The sequence below is a fragment of the Coregonus clupeaformis genome, chromosome 10 (assembly GCF_020615455.1).
Source record: "Coregonus clupeaformis isolate EN_2021a chromosome 10, ASM2061545v1, whole genome shotgun sequence".
Taxonomy (NCBI): domain Eukaryota; kingdom Metazoa; phylum Chordata; class Actinopteri; order Salmoniformes; family Salmonidae; genus Coregonus; species Coregonus clupeaformis.
Genome location: NC_059201.1, coordinates 25,388,453 through 25,405,145, shown reverse-complemented (window position 1 = coordinate 25,405,145; position 16,693 = coordinate 25,388,453). Strand labels below are relative to the sequence as shown.

General features: G+C 40.2%; 1 protein-coding gene across 4 annotated transcripts in view; it reads left to right on the top strand.

The window, feature by feature from the left end:
- LOC121574941 (protein FAM107B) overlaps positions 1–15,491 on the top strand; it is a 54,016-nt gene extending 38,525 nt beyond the window's left edge. For all 4 annotated transcript variants that reach the window (XM_041887643.2, XM_041887644.2, XM_041887642.2 and 1 more), the window contains 2 exons: positions 14,516–14,678; positions 14,786–15,491. In XM_041887643.2, the coding sequence (XP_041743577.1) occupies positions 14,516–14,678; positions 14,786–14,899 (277 nt within the window). In that variant the 3' untranslated portion in view covers positions 14,900–15,491. The remainder of the gene's footprint in view (positions 1–14,515; positions 14,679–14,785) is intronic.
- Positions 15,492–16,693: the final 1,202 nt, after the last annotated feature.

Genomic DNA, 16,693 nt, shown 5'->3' with positions numbered 1-16,693 from the left:
TAATTTTTCCAACAATTCTTTACAGACAGATTATTTCACTTATAATTCACTGTATCACAATTCCAGTGGGTCAGAAATTGACATACACTAAGTTGACTGTGCCTTTAAATAGCTTGGGAAATTCCAGAAAATGATGTCATGGCTTTAGAAGCTTCTGATAGGCTAATTGACATCATCTGAGTCAATTGGAGGTGTACCTGTGGATGTATTTCAAGGTCTACCTTCAAACTCAGTGCCTCTTTGCTTGACATCATGGGAAAATCAAAATAAATCAGCCAAGACCTCAGAAAAACAATTGTAGACCTCCACAAGTCTGGTTCATCCTTGGGAGCAATTTCCAAACGCCTGAAGGTACCACGTTCATCTGTACAAACAATAGTACGCAAGTATAAACACCATGGGACCACGCAGCCATCTTACCGCTCAGGAAGGAGACGCGTTCTGTCTCCTAGAGATGAATGTACTTTGGTGAAAAAAGTGCAAATCAATCCCAGAACAACAGCAAAGTACCTTGTAAAGATGCTGGAGGAAACAGGTACAAAAGTATCTATATCCACAGTAGAACGAGTCCTATATCGACATAACCTGAAAGGCCGCTCAGCAAGGAAGAAGCCACTGCTCCAAAACCGCCATAAAAAAGCAGGCTACGGTTTGCAACTGCACATGGGGACAAAGATCGTACTTTTTGGAGAAATGTCCTCTGGTCTGATAAAACAAAAATAGAACTGTTTGGCCATAATGACCATCGTTATGTTTGGAGGAAAAAGGGTCTTGCAAGCCGAAGAACACCATCCCAACCGTGAAGCACGGGGGTGGCAGCATCATGCTGTGAGGGTGCTTTGCTGCAGGAGGGACTGGTGCACTTCACAAAATAGATGGCATCATGATGAAGGAAAATTATGTGGCTATATTGAAGCAACATCTCAAGACATCAGTCAGGAAGTTTAAAGCTTGGTCGCAAATGGGTCTTCCAAATGGACAATGACCGCAAGCATACTTCCAAAGTTGTGGCAAAATGGCTTAAGGACAACAAAGTCAAGGTATTGGAGTGGCCATCACAAAGCCCTGACCTCAATCCTATAGAACATTTGTGGGCAGAACTGAAAAGGTGTGTGCGAGCAAGGAGGCCAACAAACCTGACACAGTTACACCAGCTCTGTCAGGAGGAATGGGCCAAAATTCACCCAACTTATTGTGGGAAGCTTGTGGAAGGCTACCCGAAACGTTTGACCCAAGTTAAACTATTTAAAGGCAATGCTATCAAATACTAATTGAGTGTATGTAAACTTCTGACCCACTGGGAATGTGATGAAAGAAATAAAAGCTGAAATAAATCATTCTCTCTACTATTATTCTGACATTTCACATTCTTAAAATAAAGTGGTGATCCTAACTGACCAATGACAGGGAATTTTGACAATGATTAAATGTCAGGAATTGTGAAAAACTGAGTTTAAATGTATTTGGCTAAGGTGTATGTAAACTTCCGACTTCTTCAACTGTAAGTTGCACTTTATTACCTTCTGCCTTTGTAATATTATATATTTCTGGAGTAAGATAAGTATTTCTCAGATACACTGAAGAAAAATATAAATGCAACTTGCAACAACTTCCAAGAGTTACAGTTCATATAAAGTAAATCAGACAATTGAAATAAATTCATTAGGCCCTAATCTATGGATTTCACATGACTGGGAATACAGATATGCATCTGTTGGTCACAGATACCTTAAAAAAAGGAAGAAGCATGGATCAGAAAACCAATCAGTATCTGGTGTGAAGTTGCTGGATATTGGCGGGAACTGGAACACGCTGTCATACACATCGATCCAGATCATCCCAAACATGCTCAATGGGTGAAATGTCTGAGTATGCAGGCCATGGAAGAACTGGGACATTTTCAGCTTCCTGGAATTGTGTACTGATCCTTGCGACATGGGGCCGTGCATTATCATGCTGAAACATGAGGTGATGGCGGCGGATGAATGGCACGGCAATGGTCCTCAGGATCTCGTCACGGTATCTCTGTGCATTCAAATTGCCATCGATAAAATGCAATTGTGTTCGTTGTCCGTAGCTTATGTCTGCCCATACCATAACCCCACCGCCACCATGGGGCACTCTGTTCACAACGTTGACATCAGCAAACTGCTCGCCCACATGACTCCATACATGTTGTCTGCCATCTGCCCAGTTCAAACCGGGATTCATCCGTGAAGAGCACACTTCTCCAGCGAGTGGCCATCGAAGGGGAGCATTTGTCCACTGAAGTCGGTTACGACGCCAAACTGCATTCAGGTCAAGACCCTGGTGAGGACAACAAGCACGCAGATGAGCTTCCCTGAGACGGTTTCTGACAGTTTGTGTAGAAATTCTTCAGTTGTGCAAACACACACTTTCATCAGCTGTCCGGGTGGCTGGTCTCAGACAATCCCGCGGGTGAAGAAGCCGGACGTGGAGGTCCTGGGCTGGCATGACTACACGTGTTCTGCGGTTGTGAGGCCGGTTGGACGTACTGCCAAATTCTCTAAAATGACATTGGTAGAGAAATTAACATTCAAGAAAATAAAATATAGTGACATTTCGATATTGTTATTTGACTGTTGTATCACTTACCTGATCCTCCTTGATATTTCCTTCTGAGTAAAACATTTAAAAACACACTTGGTGTAAATCTTTTTAGTATGCATTCACCATCACGTGTACTTGAAATTATATTGTGAAATTCATTTCCATTAATGCTATTCATTTACCTTTTAATGAAATTGAGCACATTGATAGATATTAAGTCAACATTGAATACGACCAGAGTTGAAACTGTACAGCCTATGGACAGATGTCAGTCTTCATTGGAGACTACCAGTGCTGGAGGACATCTGCAAGATGATGCTGGCAGGCTTAAATGATAAATGAATGTCAAATCAATTGCATTAAGTTGTCCTTTTTGTTTGCTGTCACAGTTTACCATAAGGTGTAAAAAAATTACAAAACTAAATTTGTACTTATGTTTTTTTCTGATCGGATACTTTACTTTTACTTAAGTACAGATTTTCAGTACTCTACCCACCTCTGCTGCTAGCTTTGTCGATGCTGTTTTGATTTGAATGTGTTGTCCTTGGGGAGCTCATGCTGGGGATTTCCTCAGAGGTTCCCCCTCGATCATGTAGTGCTTACTATAGATTTTTGTCATAAACTATACTCCACACTGTAGTATCGCTTGATTGATTTTATTTGGCTATTAAAAAAACAATACAACCACCAATGTGGATATAATGCATTTAGACATTTGTCTAGATTAAAATGCTTTTCCATTGTTGTCCTAGTTCAAAGAAAACATGTTACATATTTACAGGTAACCCACATGAAAAAAATACTATTTTACTACGTTCTAAATACTGTAGTATTACTATATTTATATACACACTATTCGCTGTCGATTCCTATAGTATTCACTGTGTTTTTGCAGACTTTACCGTAGTATTCACTGTAGTGTTTTTGCAGACATGACTAGTATATTGTAATTGTAACCTGTTGACTAGGGTTAGCTAAAATGGTACAACTACCAGACCCTGCCAGTTACTGTTCAATGAGGGAACACCTCTACCAGAATATAAGACACTGGTTTGTGACGGGCCACCTATTGAGTTGGGTCAACAGTTCTAAGCAATGCAACGGACCAGACAACAACTTATCAAAAATATATAATTTTGTACAATTGTAAACGTTAGACAGGTTCTAGACCTATTAAAACGGGACAGTTGAGCGAACGTGCGCTAATGTGATTAGCATGACTGTTGTAAGTAACAGCAAACTTTCCAGGACATAGATATGTCTTATATGGGCACAAAGCTTAAATTCTTGTTAATATAAATGCACTGTCCAATTTACAGTAGCTATTACAGTGAAAACATACCGTGCTATTGTTTGAGGAGAGTGCACAACAACAACAAAAAATTATCACGGGAACTGGTTTGATACATTCACCTCTGAAGGTAAATAATGTACTTACATTCAGTAATCTTGCTCTGATTTGTCATCCTGAGGGTCCCAGAGATAAAATGTAGCATAGTTTTGTTTGATGAAATCCATTTTTATATTCATATGTAGGAACTGGGTTCTACAGTTTAAACCCTTGCTGTCTCTGGCTCCACACGCACACCGCCCGGCCATCTAGATGTGTGAAAGTTAGTGTATAAGCTACTGGTCCATCATGTATGACATTCCTAGGAGTCTGTAAACTTACATTTTGTATTACCATATCATTTTTGTATGTTCTCTATAGTTATGTACTTGAAAAAGAATCAATTGACCAATTCGGCACATTTGGGCAGACTTGACACAAAATAGTCCAGTATTGCAATGCTTCACTGAATCAATCTGAAAGTTTGCACACCCAATGATGCCATCTAGTGGCCAAAATCTAAATTGCGCCTAAACTGCAATATTATATTGTGGCCTTTCTCTTGCATCTCAAAAATGAACCATTTTATTTTTTTAAATACACGTTTTTTTGTTTGTATTATCTTTTACCAGATCTAATGTGTTATATTCTCCTACATTAATTTCACATTTCCACAAACTTAAAAGTGTGTCCTTTCAAATGGTATTAAGAATATGCATATCCTTGCTTCAGGTCCTGAGCTACAGGCAGTTAAATATGGGTATGTCATTTTAGGTGAAAATTGAATAAAAGGGTGTGAACAGTACAGAGGATTATAAAGAACAAGCAACGTTTATTAAAGCTTTGAGGATTAGGTTTGCTTGTTTGACACACAAATAACACATTAAGCGTACACCAAAAAGACTTCGATCTATTACTTCCACTAAAAATATGTTTTTAGTGCTTTCAGAGATTCAGCTGACCAAGTTCACAAGATGACCAAAAATAGTGACAAACAATATTGTACTTCTGATGATAGAAAATAAACAGTTAACTACTCCATTTACATAAACAATAGATATATATTTGAAATGCAAATTACTTTACTTAAAGGCAGTCACCTTCTTAGAGGGCGCTGCCAATAAACTGCCTGGACCTCAAACCAGCAAAGCCTCCAAACAAACCAACTGAAAACAAAAGGACAATTATTAAAGTGGCTTTACTTAATGAACATTGTTGAATGAACTCACTGATGGTCAAACTCAGCACATACCATTCAGAACAATCGAACACAACCGGACAGTTCTTCAAGACCGCATGGTCACAAAATGGTTGCTCACAGAAATAAACAGCAACAACGCCGTACAGCCTATACACACAAAGGACCTTCCGGGTACAAAGCTCACACCTGAACATGACCAAGGGGTGATTTTATACATTTCATGCATGTCCTACCCTAATAAAGGTGCAGAGGGAAACACTGGCCAAATATTTGGTTCATAGCCCGTCATAAAATATTTTTCAGTTACAAGATTGTAGCTGATTGAGGTTTAGGTTAGAGTTATGGTGATGCCCATCAACTGTGGGAGTTAAAGAGCAGGCAGAGATGCAGTTCAGTTTGAGCCTTTGTAGATTCAGATTATGGAGATGATACATGTGCGGGAATGATTGTTGACATGAGACTTGTCTTGAATTGAGACTTGGTTGGCTTTGTATGGTGTATGGTTTATCTAAAAGGAGACAAAACGGTGCAAACAATAACAGCAATGAACATACATCATTATTTGGCCTATAAGCATGTTCATTGGTAAAGCTATGCATAAATATAGCAGTAGTTTAATGAATGGCCAGCAAGAGGGTGCAATAACATGCGGCATGGTAGGCCGAAGCTATAGCAGGCTAATTTATCAATGGCTACATAGCATGGCAAGCAAACAAACAATCCAAAGCTAACTAAAGTAGAAAGCATAGCCATAAAATCGGTGGTGGAAAAAGTACCCAATTGTCATACTTGAGTAAAAGTAAAGATACCTTAATAGAAAATGACTCAAGTAAAAGTGAGTCATCCAGTAAAATACTACTTGAGTAAAAGTCTAAAGGTATTTTGTTTTAAATATACTTAATTATCAAAAGTAAAGGCAATTGCTAAAATATACTTCATCAAAAGTAAAAGTATAAATTATTTAAAATTCCTTATATTAAGCAAACCAGACGGCACCATTTGTATTTTGTTAATGTATGGATAGCCAGGGGCACACTCCAACACTCAGACATAATTTACAAACGAAGCATGTGTGTTTAGTGAGCCGCCAGATCAGAGGCAGTAGGGATGACCAGGGATGTTCTCTTGATAAGTGCGTGAATTTGACCATTTTCTTGTCCTGCTAAGCATTCAAAATGTAATGAGTACTTTTGGGTGTCAGGGAGTAAAAAGTACTTAATTTTCTTTAGAAATGTAGTGAAGTAAAAGCAAAAGTATAGATACCTCCAAAACTTAAGTACTTTACACAACTGCATAAAAGCAGGCCTAGTTAACATAAAGGCAATGCACAAAACTGCAATGTAATGAGCACTTTGTGTCCATTAACAGTACAAGTCCCAAAGAGAACAGATCAATAGACTCAAAATGGCTGTTTGACTGAACCCTTAGCATATCGCGGCTGATATCAACTATACAAAACAAACAATGGTGATGTCCTCTTCTTATCCCATTCTATAAGATAAAAGGCTTGTACTCACATTTAATTGACGCATACTGGTTATTATTTGTGAGAGTCTTTATGGTGCTCAACTACTTAGCTCTGTCTGGGTGAAGGACCCGGATTGAAAGGAGGCGCCCTCGAACCGGCCCGTAAACATACCATAGAGTTATATAGAGGGCACACGAGTGAGCTCCGTCCTCATGTGCCCATAAAGATGGGTAGAAGATACTATCGTCAATAGGCACTAAAGCAGTTAGTGTCTATGAATGACGTGCCATGCCGCATGCTATTGCACCCCCTTTCTGGCCATTCATTGTTAACTGCTGCTATATTTATGGATAGCTTTTCCAATTTATATGTTTAATGCATTTCCATTAACAGCCAATTTAATTATGTACAGTGGGGAAAAAAAGTATTTAGTCAGCCACCAATTGTGCAAGTTCTCCCACTTAAAAAGATGAGAGAGGCCTGTAATTTTCATCATAGGTACACGTCAACTATGACAGACAAAATGAGATTTTTTTTCTCCAGAAAATCACATTGTAGAATTTTTAATGAATTTATTTGCAAATTATGGTGGAAAATAAGTATTTGGTCAATAACAAAAGTTTCTCAATACTTTGTTATATACCCTTTGTTGGCAATGACACAGGTCAAACGTTTTCTGTAACTCTTCACAAGGTTTTCACACACTGTTGCTGGTATTTTGGCCCATTCCTCTATGCAGATCTCCTCTAGAGCAGTGATGTTTTGGGGCTGTCGCTGGGCAACACGGACTTTCAACTCCCTCCAAAGATGTTCTATGGGGTTGAGATCTGGAGACTGGCTAGGCCACTCCAGGACCTTGAAATGCTTCTTACGAAGCCACTCCTTCGTTGCCCGGGCGGTGTGTTTGGGATCATTGTCATGCTGAAAGACCCGGCCACGTTTCATCTTCAATGCCCTTGCTGATGGAAGGAGGTTTTCACTCAAAATCTCACGATACATGGCCCCATTCCTTCTTTCCTTTACACGAATCAGTCGTCCTGGTCCCTTTGCAGAAAAACAGCCCCAAAGCATGATGTTTCCACCCCCATGCTTCACAGTAGGTATGTTGTTCTTTGGATGCAACTCAGCATTCTTTGTCCTCCAAACACGACGAGTTGAGTTTTTACCAAAAAGTTCTATTTTGGTTTCATCTGACCATATGACATTCTCCCAATCCTCTTCTGGATCATCCAAATGCACTCTAGCAAACTTCAGATGGGCCTGGACATGTACTGGCTTAAGCAGGGGGACACGTCTGGCACTGCAGGATTTGAGTCCCTGGCGGCGTAGTGTGTTACTGATGGTAGGCTTTGTTACTTTGGTCCCAGCTCTCTGCAGGTCATTCACTAGGTCCCCCCGTGTGGTTCTGGAATTTTTGCTCACCGTTCTTGTGATCATTTTGACCCCACGGGGTGAGATCTTGCGTGGAGCCCCAGATCGAGGGAGATTATCAGTGGTCTTGTATGTCTTCCATTTCCTAATAATTGCTCCCACAGTTGATTTATTCAAACCAAGCTGCTTACCTATTGCAGATTCAGTCTTCCCAGCCTGGTGCAGGTCTACAATTGTGTTTCTGGTGTTCTTTGACAGCTCTTTGGTCTTGGCCATAGTGGAGTTTGGAGTGTGACTGTTTGAGGTTGTGGACAGGTGTCTTTTATACTGATAACAAGTTCAAACAGGTGCCATTAATACAGGTAACGAGTGGAGGACAGAGGAGCCTCTTAAAGAAGAAGTTACAGGTCTGTGAGAGTCAGAAATCTTGCTTGTTTGTAGGGGACCAAATACTTATTTTCCACCATCATTTGCAAATAAAATCATAAAAAATCCTACAATGTGATTTTCCGGGAAAAAAATGCTCAATTTGTCTGTCATAGTTGACGTGTACCTATGATGAAAATTACAGGCCTCTCTCATCTTTTTAAGTGGGAGAACTTGCACAATTGGTGGCTGACTAAATACTTTTTTTCCCCACTGTACATTACCGGTCAAACATTTTAGAACACCTACTCATTCAAGGGTTTTTCTTTATTTTTACTATTTTCTACATTGTAGAATAATAGTGAAGACATCAACACTATTAAATAACACATATGGAATCATGTAGTAACCCAAAAAGTGTTAAAGAAATCAAAATATATTTTATATTTGAGATTCTTCAAATAGCCACGCTTTGCCTTGATGACAGCTTTGCACACTCTTGGCATTCTCACAACCATGACGTAGTCACCTGGAATGCATTTCAAATAACAGGTGTGCCTTGTTAAAAGTTAATTTGTGGAATTTCTTTCCTTCTTAATGCGTTTGAGCCAATCAATTGTGTTGTGACAAAGTAGGGGGATATACAGAACATAGCCCTATTTGGTAAAAGACCAAGTCCATATTATGGCAAGAACAGCTCAAATAAGCAAAGTGAAACGACAGTCCATCATTACTTTAAGACATGAAGGTCAGTCAATACGTTACATTTCAAGAACTTTGAAAGTTTCTTCAAGTGCAGTCGCAAAAACCATCAAGTGCTATGATGAAACTGGCTATAATGAGGAACGCCACAGGAATGGAAGACCCAGAGTTACCTCTGCTGCAGAGGATAAGTTCATTAGATTTACCAGCCTCATAAATTGCAGTCCAAATAAATACTTCACAGAGTTCAAGTAACAGACACATTTCAACATCAACTGTTCAGAGGAGACTGTGTGAATCCGGCCTTCATGGTCAAATTGCTGCAAAGAAACCACTACTAAAGGACACCAATAAGAAGAAGAGACTTGCTTGGGCCAAGACACACAAGAAATGGACATTAGACCGGTGGAAATTTGTCCTTTGGTCTGGAGTCCAAATTGGAGATTTTTGGTTCCAACCGCTGTGTCTTTGTGAGACGCGGTGTGGGTGAACGGATGATCTACGCATGTGTATTTCCCACCATAAAGCATGGAGGAGGAGGTGTTATGGTGTGGGGGTGCTTTGCTGGTGACACTGTCTGTGATTTATTTAGAATTGAAGGCACACTTACCCAGCATGGCTACCACAGCATTCTCTGCATCCGCCTGCTCTTTAACTGGAGTCCCACAGTAGAAGAATATTGTGTGACAGGCTATGAACCAAATGTTTGGTCAGTGTTTCCCTGAGCACCTTTATTAGCGGAAAACATGCAGGAAATGTATAAAATCACCCCTTGGTCATGGTCATGGTCATGTTCTTATTCAAGCTTTGTACCTGGAAGGTCCTTTGTGTGTATAGGTTGTACAGCATCATTGGTAAAATTGTACCTACACACTGAAGAAGGCTGTAACGCCGAAACGTCTGTGTACGCTATCCCTGATGCAGTAAAACGTCTGTGTACGCTATCCCTGATGCAGTAAAACGTCTGTGTACGCTATCCCTGATGCAGTAAAACGTCTGTGTACGCTATCCCTGATGCAGTGAAACGTCTGTGTACGCTATCCCTGATGCAGTAAAACGTCTGTGTACGCTATCCCTGATGCAGTAAAACGCTCTGTTACGCTATCCCTGATGCAGTGAAACGTCTGTGTACGCTATCCCTGATGCAGTGAAACGTCTGTGTACGCTATCCCTGATGCAGTAAAACGTCTGTGTACGCTATCCCTGATGCAGTGAAACGTCTGTGTACACTATCCCTGATGCAGTGAAACGTCTGTGTACGCTATCCCTGATGCAGTGAAAATCATTTAAAAACATCTAATAATGAAGTAAGCTTTATGCAACATCTTTTTGAGTGCGGACCCATTACACCTTTTTGTTTGTCAGCAACCATTTTATGAACATGTGGGCTTGAAGAAATCTTTGAGGTGTGGTTGATTGTTCTGAATGGTATGTGTTGAGTCTGACCATCAGTGAGTTTATTAATGTGACAATATTCAAATTGTTCATTATGTAAAGCCACTGCAATAATGTCCTTTTGTTTTCAGTTGGTTTGTTTGGAGAGGCTTTGCTGGTTTGAGGTCCAGGCAGTTTATTGGTAGCGCCTTCAATAAGGTGACTGTCTTTAACCTGTCTAACGTTTAGATGTTACAATTGTAATAAAACATATATTTTTTTGATAAGGTGTCATCTGCTCCGTTGCATTGCTCAGAACTGTTGACCCAACTCAATAGGTAGACTGTCACGAACCTATGTCTAATGTCCTGGATGAAGTGTTCCCCTCATTAAACAGTAACTGGCATAGTCTGGAGGTTTGTGCCATTTTAGCTAGCCCTAGTCATCAGTTGTTACTACTATATACTACAGTCCTGTCCGCAAAAATACTACAGTGAATACCATAGTATACTACAGACATGTCTGCAAAAACACTACAGTAAATACTACATCATTTTACAGTCATGTTCACACAAACACTACAGTGAATACTACAGTAAAGTCTGCAGAGCACCACATTGAGGGCCCATTTGGCCATAATCATGGGATGATTATATTGCGTGTATTGCACACACACGCATTCGCTTCTGCTTTTCTACAGGCAGGCAGGCAGATACTCAGAGGTAAGCTGGAAGGGTGCCATGCTTTCAATTAAGCATCTACATGTATATGCTGGGATTGGGTTGGCACTGCTACTGGTGCTAAGAGGGGTATGGCTGTGAGACTCAAAGCCCAGAACAGGCAAACTGTTGGGCACAATGACAGAGAGAGAGCCCTTACAGCGCTGGGAGATCAGCCACACCACTGTGATGGGGGTGCAGGTCATCAACCTGAACAGCCTTTCTCTCTCTTACTGAGTGGTCTCCATTTTCTCTGATTGCTGTTTCACTACCTCTCTCGTTCGCTCTCACACTCTAGATAAGGCATTTTGTGTCAATGTATTGCATTGATGTCTGGAAAATCTGAGGCGGTGGATGTAAGAGGAAAGAGGGAAAAAAGCATGGACCACAACACACAGAGAAAAAAAAACATGTTTTGGTTAAAATGTCAATGCCGTTCACAATGCTGTGTAGTAAGAAAGGACTGTCTATGGATTTCAGAGCAGTGAGAAGGTATAGAGGAGTCAGGGGTCCCAGAGTCTGTCATGAAAAGGCCTATGGACGACAGCAACCAGAAAGTAATATAGTGGACTCCGATATCAGCCCTTTCACTGTGCTATTCTTGTCCTGTGCTTGCCGATCAAACTATACCTTCTACAGATTTTTGGGGATTGTAGTCTATTGGTAGTGTGTTTCTTTCATAAACTATCTACACAGGCTACTGCTACACACTGTGTGTGTGTGTGTGTGTGCGTGGGTGTGGTGTGTTGTGTGTGTGGAGAGGTGAGTGCTGATGAAATTAATTACCTCCATGTTTGTTTGTGTACACTTATTTGATGAGCACAGACAAAATTAACAAAAACACTAATCACACCTCCAATAGCAGCCCTCCCTCTCTCTACCACCAAAAAAAACCAGTGACTGCACCTCCCTAAGGAGGATGAAGGCACTACGTTAATTTAATTAGCAGTCTCGCAGAGAAGAGGTGAGAGGAGGGTTACAAAGAGAGCTCAACACTTTCTATCTTATCCTGAGTGTAATAGCGTTTCACCCTGAAGAGGTCTGATGTGAGATATTGAGGGAAGATATTGAATGAATTATTGACAGGTTTTAGAGGCCACATGCAGTGATTGAATAAACTCAAAGTAGATTCACAATGGAGAAGGATTGTTTTCTTCCTTTCTGATAAAACAAAACAAGGGTCCCACCACCAAGCCTCAGCGGTGTCCTTCCTGCTGTCTTTTTCTTTCTAATAAGAAAAGAGGCTCCTAATTAATCTGGCATCCCCATAGAGATTCATAGACAAACACAGCTCTGTTGATCACAAGTCCCGTAGCCCATGTTAGGACTACAGGAGCATTTATTAGCAGGGAAATAAGCTTTACCTCTATGCAATTGTTATTTGCTAAACTGCAACATAATCCTTTCACATTTTATTTTTGTCATATTAATGTAATTGAATCATGAAAAAAAAATATGGGTGAGCATTGGTGGGTATTCATGGATGTCAAGGGAAGCCAGGTTTCCCCCAAAAATGTAAATAAAAAATAAAAATAAACATACACAATAATGTATTTAATCTCTCTGGGTTTCATAAATGTCCTTCAATTCGCAAGAGGCTGAATATACAGTATCTCACACGAGAAAGCATCCGAACTAACGAAACAGTGCCCCTCTGTCTCAGTATGTGTATCCCATCTATCTGACACTGTCAGGTCAAAAATAGTATGTTGTCAACCATAGCAATGAATGCAAGGGAAGCCAGCGAGCATTTGGCCTCCGTTGATAAAATCATATTTAAATATAGCCAATCAGCGTTGAACTAAACTGAGTGAGCTCAGCTGTGAATAGTCCTGGCGCACCAAAAAACTTGAATTGTTGCGTCTCGTTGTGATGCTGTCCTCCGGTGGCTAGCTAGCTAGCTAAACTCACCCCTTTCCTAAATTAGCCATGGCTGTAGATAGGGATTTGGACTAGAGGCGATTCTGATCAAACCATAAATTCACAAAGTGTGCCCCTGTTCAGAGAGGATTTTAACCAGGCAGCCTAGGACAACAAAAACTAAAAGTGTGTACTGTGTGACAGAGTCATAGACCGTTTAGCAGTGGTGTAAAGTATTTAAGTTAAAATACTGTAAAGTACTACTTAAGTAGTGTTTTTGGGTATCTGTATTTTACTATTCATATTTTTGACAATTTTTACTTTTACTTCACTACATTTCTAAAGAAAATAATGTACTTTTTACTCCATACATTTTCCCTGACACCCAAAAGTACTCATTACATTTTGAATGCTTGGCAGGACAGGAAAATTGTCCAATTCACGCACTTATCAAGTGAACATCCCTGGTCATCCCTACTACCTCTGATCTGACGTACACACTAAACACCAATGCTTCGTTTGTAAATGATGTCTGAGTGTTGGAGTGTGCCCTTGGCTATCCGTAAATAAAATAAAAACAAGAAAATGGTGCCATTTGGTTTGCTTAATATAAGTAATTTGTAATGATTTATACTTTTACTTTTGATACTTAAGTGTATTTAAAACCAAATACCTTTAGACTTTTACTCAAGTAGTATTTTACTGGGTGACTTTCACTTTTACTTGAGTAATTTTCTATTAAGGTATCTTTACTTTTACAAGTATGACAATTGGGTACTTTTTCAACCACTGCCGTTTAGGCAACATGAAAGAGGATGATGGTATTGGCGTTTCTCTACAAGTAGGCTGAGTCAACATGTTCTTTCTTTGCATGCACACATGTGCACACACACAAACACAGAAATCAGTAACATGGACAGACACATAAAATGTAGCTTACGTTGATTAGATTAAATCGTTTTTGGTATCTTTTAGTTGTCACGGTATTAGACTAAGCATAGGTGATTAGATGATGTTGAAATGTTGAAGTTGTAATGGTGCTGGAATAGTGGAGGAAGCGCCTGTTTTCTTTGCGACTTGCGGTAACTCTCCGTGGTTCTAAATCAATAGTTGTTTAGTAGTCCGAAAATGTCTGAAATATTTACTTGCTTGTCCATGCTGTAGGTCATGTAACTGTTTGTGGACTTCACCGGACAGATGTTGCTCTCCGGTTTTGTGATGAAACAAAGATGTGGTTGAATTTATTCTGCCCACTGTGTATTCTTATTGTCTCGGCCTTAGGCCTATATGTCACGTTGTCAAGGCATATGAACTAACAGGATACAGCAAACAACGCAATTATCACAACACATAGGTTATAATATGGCTTTTTCCTGGCTTGGCTTCCCCAGTGATTTTACCCATGCACCGCTACTTTGGGTGAGGAAAGGATATTGTATGAGAGAGCAATATCAGAACATAGCATTTAGCATGATGTGTTCCCTCTGCTGGAGACGAGGAAAATTCAAATGCAGAAGACCTTAGTAAATACCTTCTCTCCCTCGGTCTCTCAGGGGTGGCGGTGTTGGTGTGGAGTCTAAGCCGGAGCTGCAGCGTGTCTTGGAGGCCAGGAAGAGGGAACAGATCATCAAGCAGAGGAAGGAGGAAGATGAGGCCAGAAAGAAGATATCCCCTCTGGAACAAGAGCTCCTCAAGAGGAAGGAGAAGCTAGAAGAGGTAGGAGAGATCATCAATTGGTCAATACAATTGTATTGCTATAGAGCTTTTTACAATTTAATCTAATAGAAATTGATTGAATAAACTCCCTTTTATTTCTGATTCAGCTGGAGAAGGAGCAGGAAAAACAAGAGGAGACAGTGAGAGCCCCAGAGTTTGTCAAGGTCAAGGAGAACTTGAGACGGACGTCCTTTCACAATAATGGAGAGAAAGAGGTGTAGGGACAAACCGGTCCAAGTATACCGTTGAGTTGTAATCTTCTGGAGTTTGTACACTTGTGTGTATTATGCGCGTTGAGTGGACACAGAACTGCTGTGTTGTGTTGCTCTGACTGCACAACTCAAGACAACAGCAAGGAACTTCTACCTACAAGGACTGGTCGGCAAGCCATGACACAATGCCTTCACTAACCCACTCAGAGCAGAGACACAGTGGGAGAGACAGAGAGAGACACAGAGAAGGAAGGTTGACTCTGCAATGGGCTACTGTTACAGGGATAGGTCAAACTGTATCTGTGATATCTTAATGCAGAGTAACTGATATGAGAGTGAGTGTGAGGTTCAAAATGGACAACCTGGACTCGAGGGTAAATGTAACATAGCAAACAGTATGATATGTTACGTTTCGTATGGTATGTATTAATCTGTGATTGTCCATCATCCATTTCGTATGATATATTACGAATGACAATTCCTATGATATGTTACCAATTGCAATTTGTTGTCGCTAACGTTAGCTAGGTGGCATGCGTTAGCTAGGCTAAGCGTTAGGGGTTAAGGTTATGGTTAAGGTTAAGCTTAGGAGTTAGGTTAAATGGTTAAGATTAGGGTTAGGGGAAGGGTGAGCTAACATGCTAAGTAGTTACAAAGTAGCTAAAAAGTAGTAAATAGTTGCAAAGTTGTTAATTAGCTAAAATGCTAAACATTGCCCGTGATGAGATTTGAATACGCAACCTTTGGATTGCTAGATATTCGCGTTATACGCCTACCCATGCACCCCGACCAACCACCCTACTTTTGTTTTTACCTTAAGTAACCTTCTGTCTTATGAAACCATACCAAACATAACATATCATACTAGTGTCAAATGTACGTTTACTATGTTACGTCTAGTCTATAAGACCAGGCTGAAGAAGATGGGAGAAGCTATTCACTAGTGGATGTAGTGTTCCGTACTGCAATGACTCTAGAAACAAGGACCCACGTAAGATGTTAAGAGACAAAGCCAAAGTTGGTTGTTTTTCTCAAGTGTGTCACAAAGCAGTGGTTACTTTTCATTTTAGGCTGTGTATATCCAATAGTAATTCTCTAGGTTACAGTATATGAAGCACACTGTACCTGCATCACACAATCAGCACAGACTGTTAACAGTAAACAATCAAATTTGCCTCCTACTCATGGCAGATTTATCTGCAATTCAAGGTCACATGTCTCAATGTGAAATCTCTCACTGAGAAAGCACCTATCCCTAACAGTGCCTTCCTAGCTCTAGCTGCATGTCATCCTAATCAAAAAGTTCAAACCAAGGAACGCTATCATTATGAAACGGTGGTGCGTGTAACGCTTATACCAACGGTATACTATCAAACCACGTGATCTGAGGAATCAGATAGAGTATTTTTACAGTATGTGTGTGAGTGGTTGTGTGAATGCATGCTGCAGACACAAGAGACTGACACAGATATGGTGGTCCTTTGTAGCTCAGTTGGTAGAGCATGGCGCATGTAACGCCAGGGTAGTGGGTTTGATTGCTGGGACCACCCATACGTAAAATGTATGACTGTAGGTGACTTTGGATAAAAGTATCTGCTAAATGGCATATATTATATTATAGATATAGATTTTTCTCCAACCCCATCTCACCCTTTTTCTGGCAACATATAACCGTTACTGTACATGTTTTGGAAAGTGATATTTATCTTTTGTGCTTAAGGTCTGAGACCAGGTAGATATTCTCACATTTGTAATTGTATCACAGCGCTTTTTAGATTGTATTATGTAGCGATACACAATTAA